The sequence below is a fragment of the Pristiophorus japonicus genome, chromosome 4 (genome assembly GCF_044704955.1).
Source record: "Pristiophorus japonicus isolate sPriJap1 chromosome 4, sPriJap1.hap1, whole genome shotgun sequence".
NCBI lineage: Eukaryota > Metazoa > Chordata > Chondrichthyes > Pristiophoridae > Pristiophorus > Pristiophorus japonicus.
In genome coordinates this window covers 303,179,598-303,194,292 of record NC_091980.1, presented here as the reverse complement: position 1 = coordinate 303,194,292, position 14,695 = coordinate 303,179,598, and the positions used below count along the sequence as shown (strand labels likewise).

The window sequence follows — 14,695 nt, the reverse complement described above, 5'->3', positions numbered from 1 at the left end:
TTGGTTTAAAATGCATTTTCCACTTTGGCATCTGGTTTAAATGTTGATTTGCGTTGGAAATAAACATCAGACAGATTATTTGCTCATTGATCCATTGCTGTCTGTGGGACCTTGCTGATCGAAAATTGGCTGCCACGTTTGCCGACATTACAACAGTGACTACACTTCAAAAGTAATTCGTTGCCTGTGAAAATGTAAAAAATTGTTGCTAAATGCAAGTATTATAAATCTCCCTTTACATCTGAGTCAGTGGCACTGCCCAGTCATCTCTATTCACAGAGGCAGGTTTGCTAGCGGTGTGCTCCAAGAGAGCACCAGTACAGATATCATCATCATCATAGATGGTCCCTTGAACGAGGATGACTTGCTTCCACAGGAGTTCACAGATGTTTCAATGAAGGACCCAATGTTCCAGTCCTGAACTCCAATTGAGGGGTGCGGGAGATGCACATCAGCCACCACACGGGCTTGACAGAGCTTGACCTTTATCCAGTGGCAAGGATTAACCAGGACGACTGAAGACTCGCTCTGCTGCAGGGACCTATTGTGCACACATATCGCAGTGTGGGCTGGCCCGTGATGCCTCTGGGCCCTTGGCTCTTGGCTCTTTTGTGGCCCGTACCCTCATCTGTCGCACCTCCGCCACAAACATCCGCCACACCTCTGCCACGATCTCTCACCGTTCCTCCGCCACGATCTCTCGCCGTTTCTCCGCCACAATCTCTCACTGCTCCTCTGTCCATCACAATCTCTTGCCACTCCTCTGCCACAAAACTTTCGCTGCAACTCCGCCACGATCCCTCACCGCTCATCCGTCCCGACCTTCCCGCTCCTCCACTGTACCGGGGCCCCGCCGATGTTCCTGCCCACGGTCCAAATGGTGACCTGGGTTTTGATGACGTCACCCAGTCGCCCACATCAGAGCCGTTGCCCATTTGTAGCAGCTCGCGCTGGAAGCTGCAGTGGTGTGCTCTTTTATCCTCCCGATCTGCGGTGGTGTCCTCTCACAGGTTGGGATGGCCCTAAAAGACTGAACCATACTGTGTCCACGCACACACACTGAACTATACTGTGTCCCACACTACCCACCCTGGACCCCAGTTAACAGATTATTATCAAGTGAGCTCCACCCCTGCCTCGCTGAAGTGAAAACAAACTTGGCCTGACTGTGAAGCTGCCTTGGTTAAATAGCCCAGCAACATTCCGGTTTCAGTCGAACCAAAGACTATAGTTATTTGGGCTAGGTCTCGAGATCTGCAGTCCCATCCCACCATCCATCAGCTCCATGAGATTGGGGTGTGTGCGGGAGAATTGCAGTTCCATGGCAGTGCATGGGAGAGTGAGGCTGGGGATGGTCACTGTGTTGGGGAGGGGAGAGGCCTCCGAGGGGTGATCCGCAGTCACACTGCGATGGCCTCGGGGACTTTGACCAGTACTGCTTCGATGCTTTGCGTGGCGTGGAAGCCTGATTGGAGTGCTTGGAGCAGAGATTGGGCTAGGGCAGGAATGAGGCAGTGTGTTCCAGGTCTGCCCAGCAAAGTAAACCTTTTGACCTTCAGTGATCAATGTCTCACCTCAGCAAAGAACTCGCATTTACATTGTTATGTATTTTAACCCTTGGCAACCTGTATCACACCACCACAGGAGGGCTTACCTGTTGGAGTCACAAGGGATCCCAGCATCCCTTGGGAGCACTGTATATAAGCAGACCACCCATGCGGTACCTGTACTCTGGAGTCTTATTAAAGGAGCTAAGGTCACACTTACTCATTGCTCACAGTACTCAGTTTCATCCTTTATTATGAGCGTATCAATTGGCGATGAAATAACGAACAACCGTGCGAAAATGCAAAGAACTGTTGGTATCCTGGAGAAGTTCTCAGAAGGGGACGATTGGGAGGCCTTCATGGAGAGACTCGACCAATGAGCTGGAAGGGACATAGAAACATAGAAACATAGAAAATAGGTGCAGGAGTAGGCCATTCGGCCCTTCAAGCCTGCACCATCATTTAATAAGATCATGGCTGATCTTTCACCTCAGTACCCCTTTCCTGCTTTCTCCCCATACCCCTTGATCCCTTTAGCCATCTAACTCCATCTTGAATATATCCAACGAACTAGCATCAACAACTCTCTGCGGTAGGGAATTCCACAGGTTAAAAACTCTGAGTGAAGAGGTTTCTCCTCATCTCAGTCCTTAGTAGCTTACCCCTTATCCTTAGACTGTGTCCCCTTGTTCTGGACTTCTCCAACATCGGGAACAATCTTCCTGCATCTAACCTGTCCAGTCCCGTCAGAATTTTAGATGTTACTATGAGATCCCCTCTCATCCTTCTAAACTCCAGTGAATAAAGGCCCAGTTGATCCAGTCTCTCCTCATATGTCAGTCCTGCCATCCCGGGAATCAGTCTGGTGAACCTTCGCTGCACTCCCTCAATAGCAAGAACGTCCTTCCTCAGATTAGGAGACCAAAACTGAACACAATATTCCAGGTGAGGTCTCACCAAGGCCTTGTACAACTGCAGTAAGACCTCCCTGCTCCTATACTCAACACCCCTAGCTATGAAGGCCAACATACCATTTGTCTTCTTCACCGACAGCTGTACCTGCATGCCAACCTTCAATGACTGATGTATCATGACACCCAGGTCTCGTTGCACCTGCCCTTTTCCTAATCTGCTGCCATTCAGATAATATTCTGCCTTCGTGTTTTTGCCCCCAAAGTGGATAACCTCACACTTATCCACATTATACTGCATCTGCCATGCATTAGCCCACTCACCTAACCGGTCCAAGTCACCCTGCAGCCTCTTAGTGTCCTCCTCACAACTCACACCACCACCCAGTTTAGTGTCATCTGCAAACTTGGAGATATTACACTCAATTCCTTCATCTAAATCATTAATGTATATTGCAAAGAGTTGGAGTCCCAGCACTGAGCCCTGCGGCACCCCACTGGTCACTGCCTGCCATTCTGAAAAGGACCCGTTTATCCCGACTCTCTGCTTCCTGTCTGCCAACCAGTTCGTTATCCACGTTCATTACTCCCAATACCATGTGCTTTAATTTTGCACACTAATCTCTTGTGTGAGACCTTGTCAAAAGCCACTGGTTCCCCCTTGTCCACTCTACTAGTTACATCCTCAAAAAATTCCAGAAGATTTGTTAAGCATGATTTCCCTTTCATAAATCCATGTTGACTTGGACCGATCCTGTCACTGCTTTACAATGCACTGTTGTTTCATCTTTATTAATCGATTCCAACATTTTCCCCACTACTGATGTCAGGCTAACCGGTCTATAATTAACCGTTTTCTCTCTCCCTCCTTTTTTAAAAAGTGCCGTTACATTAGCTACCCTCCAGTTCATAGGAACTGATCCAGAGTCGATAGACTGTTGGAAAATGATCACCAATGCATCCACTATTTCTAGCGCCACTTTCTTAAGTACTCTGGGATGCAGACCATCAGGCCCCGGGGATTTATTGGCCTTCAATCCCATTAATTTCCCACTTAATAAGGATATCCTTCAGTTCCTCCTTCTCACTAGACCCTCGGTCCCCTAGTATTTCCGGAAGGTTATTTGTGTCTTCCTTCGTGAAGCAGAACCAAAGTATTTGTTCACTTGGTCTGCCATTTCTTTGTTCCCTATTATAAATTCACCTGAATCTGACTGCAAGGGACCTACGTTTGTCTTCACTAATCTTTTTCTCTTCACATATCTATAGAAGCTTTTTCAGTCAGTTTTATGTTCCCGGCAAGCTTCCTCTCATACTCTATTTCCCCCCTCCTGATTTCCCTCCTCCTCTGCTGAATTCTAAATTTTCTCCCAGTCCTCAGGTTTGCTGCTTTTTCTGGCCAATGTATATGCCTCTTCCTTGGATTTAACACTATCCTTTATTTCCCTTGTTAGCCACGGTTGAGCCACCTTCCCCGTTTTATTTTTACTCCAGACAGGGATGTACAATTGTTGAAGTTCATCCATGTGATCTTTAAATGTTTGCCATTGTCTATCCACCATCAACCCTTTAAGTAACATTTGTCAGTCTATTCTAGCCAATTCATGTCTCATACCATCGAAGTTACCTTTCCTTAAGTTCAGGACCCTAGTCTCTGAATTAACTGTGTCACTCTCCATCTTAATAAGGAATTCTACCATATTATGGTCACTCTTCCCCAAGGGGCCTCGCACAACAAGATTGCTATGAGAACGCTGCCAAACGAAGGGCAATCCTCCTTACCGTCTGTGCAGCAACAACCTCTGGCTTCATGAAGAATCTTCTAGCTCCAGTAAAATCATCAACTAAAACCAAGAAGAAAAGTGTTTTCGCTGGTCCGGGAGCACCTAAATTCTAAAGAAAGCGTTTTGATGGCGAGGTATTGGTTCTACACGTGTCAATGGTCGGAGGGCCAGGAAGTGGCTAGCTTCGTCGCTGAACTAAGGCGCCTCGCAGGACATTGCGAATTTGATGGATTCCTAGAACAAATGCTGAGGGACTTTTTTGTGCTTGGCATTGGCCATGAGGTAATCCTTCACAAACTATTGACTGTTGAAACTCCGAATCTGAGCAAAGCCATAACGATAGCCCAGGCATTTATGTCCACCAGCGACAACACCAAACAAATTTCACAGCATAAAGAGGTTTCAGCCAGTACTGTGCATAAAGTAACGTCGTTTTCGAGCAGGAATATACATGGCAGAACGTACACACCAGCTGCTGCATGACCTCAGATGACCCAGAGTCCGGCATCAACCGTTAATGTGAGGCAGTTAACACCCTGTTGGCGTTGTGGAGGTGATCATCGGGCCCATCAATGCCGCTTCAAGCACTATGCGTGCAACAGCTGCAGAACAATGGGATACCTCCAGTGAAGGTGCAGGCGAGCTGCAAACTCTGCAAACCACCATGTTGCAGAGGAAGATCGATCCACTGTGGATCAGGCTGAATTGGAGGCTCGAACCAAGGAGGCAGAAGTGTACGGGGTACACACCTTCACCACGAAATGTCCACCAATAATGTTGAAAGTTGAACTGAACGGAATTCCAGTATCCATGGAACTGGACACGGGTGCAAGTCAGTCCATAATAAGCAAAAAGGCTTTCGACAGGTTGTGGTGCAACAAGGCACACAGGCCCAAGCTCAGCCCCATTCACCCCTAGCTAAGAACTTACACTAAAGAGCTGATCCCTGTGATTGGCAGTGCAGAAGTCAAAGTCTCCTATGATGGAGCAGTGCACGAACTTCCACTGTGGATTGTGCCAGGGGATGGCCCCACACTGTTTGACAGAAGCTGGCTGGGAAAAATCTGTTGGAACTGGGGTGACATCTGAGCACTTTCGTTTGTCGACGACGCCTCATGTGCCCAGGTTCTGAGCAGATTTCCATCGTTGTTCGAGCCAGGCATGGGAAGCTTCTCCGGATGGGAAAATGCAGATCCATTTGGTTCCCAGTACGCAACCCATTCACCACAAGGAACGGGAGGAACCGTATATGATGCGTGAGAAAGTGGAAATTGAGCTGGACAGGCTGCAGCGAGAAGGCATCATCGCGCTGGTGGAATTCAACGAGTGGGCCAGTCCGATTGTCCCGGTACTTAGAGGTGACGGCACGGTCAGAATTTGTGGGAACTATAAAGTAACGATTAACCGTTTTTCGCTACAGGACCAGTATCCGCGACCCTGGCTGGAGGGAAGACATTCACCAAGCTGGACCTGACCTCGGCCTACATTACACAGGAGCAGGAGGAATCTTCGAAAGGCCTCACCTGCATCAACAAGCACAAAGGTCTGTTCATCTATAACAGATGCCCGTTCGGGATTCGGTCAGCCGCGGCAATCTTCCAACGGAACATGGAGAGGCTGCTAAAGTCGGTTCTTCGCACCGTAGTTTTCCAGGACGTCATACTGGTTACAGGTCGGGACACCATTGAGCACTTGAAGAATCTGGAAGAGGCTCTTAGTCGGTTGGATCGCATGGGACTCAGGCTGAAATGCTCGAAGTGTGTTTTCCTGGTGCTGGAGGTCGAATTCCTGGGAAGAAGAATCGCAGCAGACGTCATCAGACCCACCGATGCCAAGATGGAGGCCATCAAGAACGCGCCGAGACCACAGAACGTGACGGAGCTGTGGTCGTTCCTGGGACTCCTGAACTATTTCAGTAATTTCCTACCCGGGTTAAGCACCTTGCTAGAACCCCTACATGTGCTACTGCGCAAGGGAGACGACTGGGTATGGGGGAATTCACAAGAGGCTGCCTTTAAGAAAGCCAGAAATCTGTTGTGTTCAAACAAACTGCTTGTCCTGTATAACCCATGCAAACGATCAGTGCTAGCTTGCGATGCGTCGTCATACGGGGTCGGGGGTGTGTTACAACAGGCTAACGAATCGGGAATTTTGCAACTGGTAGCTTATGCGTCCAGGAGTCTGTCCAAGGCCGAAAGGGCCTACAGCATGATTGAAAAAGAGGCTCTGGCGTACGTTTACAAGACGAAAAAATGCACCAGTGCTTGTTTGGCCTCAAGTTTGAGCTTGAAACTGACCACAAGCCGCTCAAATCGCTATTCTCTGAGAGCAAAGGGATTAACACCAATGCCTCTGCCCGCATCCAAAGATGGGCACTCACGCTGTCGGCATACAACTGTGTAATCCGCCACAGACCGGGCACAGAGAACTGCGCAGGTGCCCTCAGTCGGCTACCATTGCCCTCCACCAGGGTGGAAATGGCACAGCCTGCGGACTTGCTCATGGTAATGGATGCATTCGAAAACGAAAAGTCATAGAAACATAGAAAATAGGTGCAGGAGTAGGCCATTTGGCCCTTCGAGCCTGCACCACCATTCAATGAGTTCATGGCAGAACATGCAACTTCAGTACCCCATTCCTGCTTTCTTGCCATACCCTTTGATCCCCTTAGTAGTAAGGACTTCATCTAACTCCTTTTTGAATATATTTAGTGAATTGGCCTCAACTACTTTCTGTGGTAGAGAATTCCACAGGTTCACCACTCTCTGGGTGAAGAAGTTTCTCCTCATCTCGGTCCTAAATGGCTTACCCCTTATCCTTCAACTGTGACCCCTGGTTCTGGACTTCCACAACATTGGGAACATTCTTCCTGCACCTGTTACGGCCCGCCAGATCAGGACCTAGGACCAGCCAGGATCCTTTACTGTCCTTGGTAAAAAAAAACTGTCCTCCATGGGAGCTGGTCCAGCATCCCATGGGGGAAATGCAGGAGGCGATTAAGCCATTCCACAGGCGCAAAGACGAAATATCCTTGCAGGCGGACTGTCTGTTGTGGGGTAATCGCGTGGTCTTGCCCAAGAAGGGCAGAGAAATGTTCATTTGTGACCTACACAGCACCCACCCAGGCATTGTAATGATGAAAGCAATAGCCAGATGCCATGTCTGGTGGCCCGGCATCGACTCAGATTTAGAGTCATGCGTGCGCACCGCTAAGTTTGTGGTCGTGGCCCTCCAAACTGTGGTCGAGGATACACGTGGACCATGCGGGACCATTTCTAGGCAAAATGTTCTTGGTTTTCATGGATGCTTATCCAAAATGGATTGAATGTGTAATAATGTCTGTAATCACGTCCATGGCCACCATCGAAAGCCTACGAACCATGTTTGCCACGCACGGCCTGCCTGATGTCCTAGTCAGCGACAATGACCTGTGTTTCACCAGTGCTGAATTCAAGGAATTCATGACCCGCAATGGGATCAAGCACGTCACACCTGCGCCGTTCAAGCCTGCCAGGCTGAACGGGCAGTTCAGACCATCAAGCAAAGCTTGAAGCGCGTGTCATTGAAAGTAGGTACAGGAGTAGGCCATTTGGTCCTTCGAGCCTGCACCACCATTCAATATGATCATGGCTGATCATGCAACTTCAGTACCCCATTCCTGCTTTCTCTCCATACCCTTTGATCCCTTTAGTCATAAGGGCCACATCTAACTCCCTTTTGAATATATCTAACGAACTGGCCTCAACAACTTTCTGTGGTAGAGAATTCCACAGGTTCACCACTCTCTGGGTGAAGAAGTTTCTCCTCATCTCGGTCCGAAATGGCTTTCCCCTTATCCTTAGACTGTGACCCCTGGTTCTGGACTTCCCCAACATCGGGAACATTCTTCCTGCATCTAACCTGTCCAGTCCCGTCAGAATTTTATATGTTCCTATGAGATCCCCTCTCATTCTTCTAAATTCCATGGCCGGATGCAGACACAGGTTCCCAGGGGGGAGCTCAGGACTGGGAACCCTGGCTGATGCCACTCTTGTCTGCTCCTCCTACATGGAGGGTTTGGGAGGCCCAGACTGTGAGTGCACTCCCAATCTGCAATGGTCAGCCTCACACTGACTGCAGCTGAACCAGTGAGCCAGGCTTCACCTCACAGTACAATATTTCAAGCAACTCTGCCAACACATTTTGAAGTACATTTATGGATTTCGAGGTTTCCCAGGCTTTGTCCGATAGAAATTGTTTGAGCAGTATTCCCCTGAAGAAGAATCCCGTGTCAGTGTAAAGAATCTGTCCAGCAGTTGGGGAAGGTTTACATTTAATTCACTGTTGTTTTCTATCTGTCATAAAGGATGTTCACTGAGTCCACATGGTGACTCTTTCCAAACTTTGATATTTGGCAAATCAGTTCAACAACATAAGGACATATCTTTGATAGCCATAGCAACATTATATACAAGATTATCGTCCAGATAAAATGCAACTATTATATACAATTATTGAAATACCTGGTTGAGCAAAATGACAGCGTACAGCAAGCAATTCAGTGGAAGAAGCAGTACAGGCTATCAAGCGAGTAGGTTTTATACTTTGCTAAGGCTCATATTGCTATTGAAAAGCAGCACAGTTGTACATGGGATGACACTTCCTTCCATGTCAGGTCAGCCTGACTGCTGGCACTTTCTGTTTTTGTCACTTTGTGTATTTGTGAAAAGCAGCGTTTCCAAAACAGAGCTTCAAACAGCCTGTTACTCAGTCCTGTTCTGGTTGGTACTCATCAACCTCCAGGCACCCATTTCATTCAGCATTTTAGACCAATTTTGGCCATCACCAAAACAAAACACGGCATGCAATTTACAAAGCAAATGCTGAAAAAGTTGCCCGTGGAATTGCTCTAAATGAATCTAGCCCGACGAACTGTCGCTTGACTTTCCCCGATGATCTGCTCAATTACCTGCGGAAGGCAGATTGGTAAAGGGGGCATGAGAGAGAATGAGTGAATGTCTGCAGGTTAATTACTCCAGCTAGCTAGCCTGTAATAACCTTTCTAATAAAAACCCATTTAAATTAAAGTGACGTTCTTTACATAATAGAATCTAAAGCTGCAGTTATACTGTCTGTGTTTCAGGTGTGCACCAGTATGAAAGTGGGCTCATAATTACATCTTACACAGAATGTACAACACAAAAACAGGCCACAGGACCCAACTGCTCCATACGGGTGTTTATGCTCCACACCAGCCTCGGTCTCCGAATAAAGAGCTGCCCATTTTAGATGGAGATGAGGAGGAATTTTTTCTCTCAGCGTGTTGTAAATCTGTGGAATTCTCTGCCTCGGAAGGCTCCCTGCAGACCCGGCTATCCCGAGTGCTGCTCAGCTACTGCACCAGACCCTTCTCACTCACCGGGGTTTCCCCCAGCCGAGCTGCTCATGAAAAAGGCGCTCAAAACAAGGCTCTCTTTTGTCCACCCTGATCTCCATGATCACATGGGAGGGCAGGTGGCATCAACAAAGTGTGTACCATGACCGTGCAAATTTGTCACGCGATATTGAGGTCAATGATCCTGTGTTTGTACTCAATTATGGACATGGTCCCAAATGGCTCGCTGGCACGGTCACAGCCAAAGAAGGGAATAAGGTATTTCAGGTCAAATTGGCCAATTAACTAAAGTGCAGAAAACATTTGGACCAAATCAAATTGTAGTTCACCAACAGCTACGAACAACCCGAAGAAGACATCACCAACTTTGACCCTCCAACACACACACAAGTGGCAACCGACATCATGGTTGACCACAAAGCCGAACTCACCATCCCCAGCAGCCCGGCAAGGGAGCGAAAAGACCCAGATCGTCTCACCCTGTAAATAAGTGTACTATTAACTTTACGACGGAGTGATGTTAAGTATTTAACCCTTGGCAACCTGTATCACACCACCACCAGAGGGCCTACCTGTTGGAGTCCCATGGGATCCCAGCATCCCTTGGGAGCACTGTATATAAGCAGACCACCCACGCCGTACCTGCACTCTGGAGTGTTATTAAAGGAGCTAAGGTCACACTTACTCATTGCTCACAGTACTCAGTTTTATCCTTTATTATGAGCATATCAATCTCAGGGCATCCCATAGCACAACGAATCAACTCCGTTTAAAGTCTTGTCGATATTTTGAGTGCCAAGTGATTTTTAAACTCCACCTGAATCACGAACATGCAGACCAGGTTTCAATTTGTGTGATCAAAATCTATAAAGCAGCCAGGACCTTCAGTGTGTATCAAAGTACTCTGTTAAGCAGGGAGGACCTTCAGTTCTCCAGGTTTAACATCGCCCTGTTCCAGTTGCTGATTACAAGTCCCATTACTGCCCTGTGCTGAGGTCTTCACTCCCTGCCCCACCACATCCCAACCATTACATCAATGGAAACACAATTCACATCGGTCTCGCCTTAAAGGGCCCGCGTTACCCACACTGAGGAGTCAGAGGCAGACACAGCTCCCCAAGTGTGCATTCACAGCCTCCCTCCCCGTCCCCACACCTTCACACCATCCCTACCCCTCCCCCCGCCTTCACACCCACCCTCCCCTCCCCTCTCACACACTCCCTCCCCTCCCCTCTCACACCCACCCTCCCCTCCCCTCCCCTCCCCTCTCACACCCACCCTCCCCTCCCCTCTCACACCCACCCGTCCCTCCTCCTTCACACCTTCCGTCCCTCCTCCTTCACACTCTCCCTTCGCCCCCCCACACCTTCACACCCTTCCTCCCACTCTCCCGCCTTCACACCCTCCATCCCCCTCCCCCCTTCATGCCCCTCCCTCCTCCTTCACACTCTCACTTCCTCCCCCCTTCACACCCTTCCTCTCCCTCCTCCTCCCCCCGCCTTCACACCCTCCGTCCCCCTCCCTTGCACACCCTCCCTCCCTCCCTCCTCCTTCACACCCTCCCTCCCCCTACCCCATTCACACACCCCCTCCTCCTTCACACCCTCACTCCCTCCCCCTCTCACACCCTCCCCCTCCCTTCATACCCTCACTCCCCTCCCCCTTCACACCCTCCCTCCCCTCCCCCTTTCATACCCTCCCTCCCCTCCCCCTTTCACACATACCCTCCCCCCCTCCCCTTCACACCCTCCCCCACTTCCCCCTTCACACCCTCCCCCACTTCCCCCTTCACACCCTCCCTCCCCCACCCCTCTCACACCCTCCCTCCCTCACCCCTCTCACACCCTCCCTCCTCCCTCACACACTCCCTCCCCTCCCCTTCACACCCTCCCTCCCCTCTTCACACCCTCCCTCTCCCTCCCCTCTTCACACCCTCCCTCTCCCTCCCTCTCACACACTCCCACCCCCCTCTCACACACTCCCTCCCCCCTCTCACACGCTCCCTCCCTCCCCCTCACACACTCCCTCCCTCCCCCCTCACACACTCCCTCCCCGCCCCTTCACACCCTTCCTCCCCTCCCCCTTCAGACCCTCCCTCTCCCTCCCCTCTCACACACTCTCTCCCCCTCCCTTTCACACCCTCCCCACCTCTCACACCCTCCCCCTTCACACCCTCCCCCTTCACACCCTCCCTCCCCCTCCTTTTCACACCCTCCCTCCCCCCTTCACACCCTCCCTCTCCCTCCCCCCCTCTCACACCCTCCCTCTCACACCCTCCCTCTCCCTCCCCCCCTCTCCCTCCCTCCCTCTCACACCCTCCCTCCCCCCCTTCACACCCTCCCCCCTTCACACCCTCCCTCCCCCTCCCCTCGCCACACAAACACAGTAATGAATACAGGTGTCCTTATTTGACTGCCCAGCTCTCCGCAAGTGATATATTATGAGGTTAAATTTAGGTGTCAGTTGTGGCTCGGTGGTAGAAAGTCTCGACTGTGGGTTCGAGTCCCACTCCAGGGACTGGAGCCCATAAATCTTGGCTGACATTCCAGTGCAGTACTGAGGGAGTGCAACACTGTCGGAGGTGCCGTCTTTCGGATGAGACGTTAAACCGGAGCCCCGTCTGCTCTCTCAATTGGATCTAAGAAATCTCATGGCACTATTTTGAAGAAGAGCAGGAGAGTTATCCCTGGTGTCCCAGCCAATATTTATCCCTCAATCAGCATCACTAAAACAGATTATCAGGGCCATTATCACATTGCTGTTTGTGGGAGCTTGTGAAAGGCGCTATATAAATGCAAGTCTTTCTTTTAAATATTATAGTTCGAGTAGATTTACCCCCAAGATACTGGTGGGAGAGCGATGGCTACATTATAAGCTCCAGCCTTTAAGCATGCTTGGCTCTGTTTCCACTTCTCCGGCGCGGGGGAAAGCTGTGCAATACATGCTCGCATACACACACACACACACACACACACACACACACACATATACACACACACATATACACACACACATATACACATATACACACACACACACACACACACACATACACACATATACACACACACACACACACACATATACACACATACACACACTGAGCCCCACTCCCAGGCACTGCAATGCTAAATGTTTTGAGAGCACGGGTGAGAGTGCCCATTTCAATAAGCCCTGGGTAAGTGCATACTGTGCTCAGGAGAGCTAAGGAACTCCTGAGCATGTTACAAACCCTCTGGGGGTTGGCATTGTACAGGAGCTGTACGCAGTGATGGTAAAAGTAGGGATTTATAAACTGTTCAGGTATTCCTACAGACCCTGCAGTGTCCAGCCCATGCTGGACTGCCTTACCCCCAGGGATCGCACATCATCCCTCCCCTCTGGAATCAGATGGGGACCTAACTGGGAGTTATACTATCACATGGGCGGGCCACATTGTTCGCATGCCACACACGAGACTCCCAAAGCAAGCGCTCTACTCGGAACTCCTTCATGGCAAACGGTGAGCAGAGGAAATGTTACAAGGACACCCTCAAAGCCTCCCTGATAAAGTGCAACATCCCCACCGACACCTGGGGGTCCCTGGCCCAAGACCGCCCTAAGTAGAGGAAGTGCATCCGGGAGGGCGCTGAGCACCTCGAGTCTCGTCGCCGAGAGCATGCAGAAACCAAGTGATGATGATACGATCACTTCAGCAGTGCGGAGTGAGAGATGGAGGTACGAGCCCTATTTCTACAATCTGGGTTTGCAATACAAGTGCATTCGATCAATTGCACCAACATATATCCACCCAACTCATCATCATTATCATCATAGGCAGCCCCTCGGAATCGAGGAAGACTTGCTTCCACTCTTAAAATGAGTCCTTAGGTGGCTGAACAGTCCAATACTAGAACCACAGTCCCTGTCACAAGTGGGACAGATAGTGGCTAAGGGTAAGGGGTGGGTGGGACTGGTTTGCCGCACGCTCCTTCCGCTGCCTGCGCTTGATTTCTGCACGCTCTCGGCAATGAGACTCGAGGCGCTCAGCGCCCTCCCGGATGCACTTCCTCCACTTAGGGCGGTCTTTGGCCAGGGACTCCCAGGTGTCGGTGGGGATGTTGCACTTTTTCAGGGAGGCTTTGAGGGTGTCCTTGTAACGTGTCCTCTGCCCACCTTTGCCTTGAAGGAACTATTCCACCCAACTATTCCAGATTACAAACACCACTTTGTGGCACACAATAAGAGGGGGTTTCCCGAGCTTTGGGAGCTTGATGCCCTTGCCTGGGCTGCCTGTTGGTGAGTCTACAGTGGTGGGGTGTTGGAAGGCGATACACTCGCCGGCACTGGTCACACTGCGGTGGGTTTAAAAAGGGAGGGGGGGGCGTTAAACGAGAAGCTGACATGACCCAACCTGTCAACGCGGGTTATAAATGCAGAGGGATGCTGCCTTTCCACAAGGGAGTTGGGGACGAGGGGGTACTCACATTTTCTCGGTGCTCTGGGGAAAAGTCGGGATGTGGTCGAGGGACTGGCAGGTTATCTTGAAGGAGTTCCACTCGGAGCACTCACACAGTCTCGGGCAGGGATCCACTGCACCTTCAGCCCGGCTCAACCCAAGGCAGACATTTGTCAAAGTCAGCACAAGCACACACAAGATGTACAAGACCATCTTCTTTCCAACAGTTTTTCCAATTCACTCCTCCCTGACCAAAGCACTCAAAAAAAACCTGACATTTTTTTTTTGTTGCTTTTTTTAAAAAAAATACTCAATCCTGCTCTGTCTCCGTTAATGTTTCTGCATTTCAAATAACATTGCAGCGGTCCATTCCCCAGACGACTGAATTAGCTGTGATTTATCCCGTTCTCGCCACCAGGAGCCCTCCGACCGGTTAGTAGATCCGCCCGTGTCGGCACCAACACTTACAGAGCACTCAAAGTTCTGGAGATTGATTGACAGATCAGGTCCCCCCTCCCCCCTCTTCAACTAATTGCAATTGACAAAGGAATAAGTCCATTTTAAATATGCTTTTTTTTTTAAACCAATGTCTGTTAACTGGTTAAAAAGCACAGGACTGAATTTATGACCAAGCAGATTTT

At 49.9% G+C, this 14,695-nt stretch overlaps 1 protein-coding gene across 1 annotated transcript in view; it reads right to left on the bottom strand.

The window, feature by feature from the left end:
* tshr (thyroid stimulating hormone receptor) overlaps window positions 1-14,267 on the bottom strand; it is a 128,801-nt gene extending 114,534 nt beyond the window's left edge. The window contains exon 1 of the mRNA XM_070877943.1: window positions 14,083-14,267. Coding sequence (XP_070734044.1) covers window positions 14,083-14,267 — 185 coding nt within the window. The remainder of the gene's footprint in view (window positions 1-14,082) is intronic.
* Window positions 14,268-14,695: the final 428 nt, after the last annotated feature.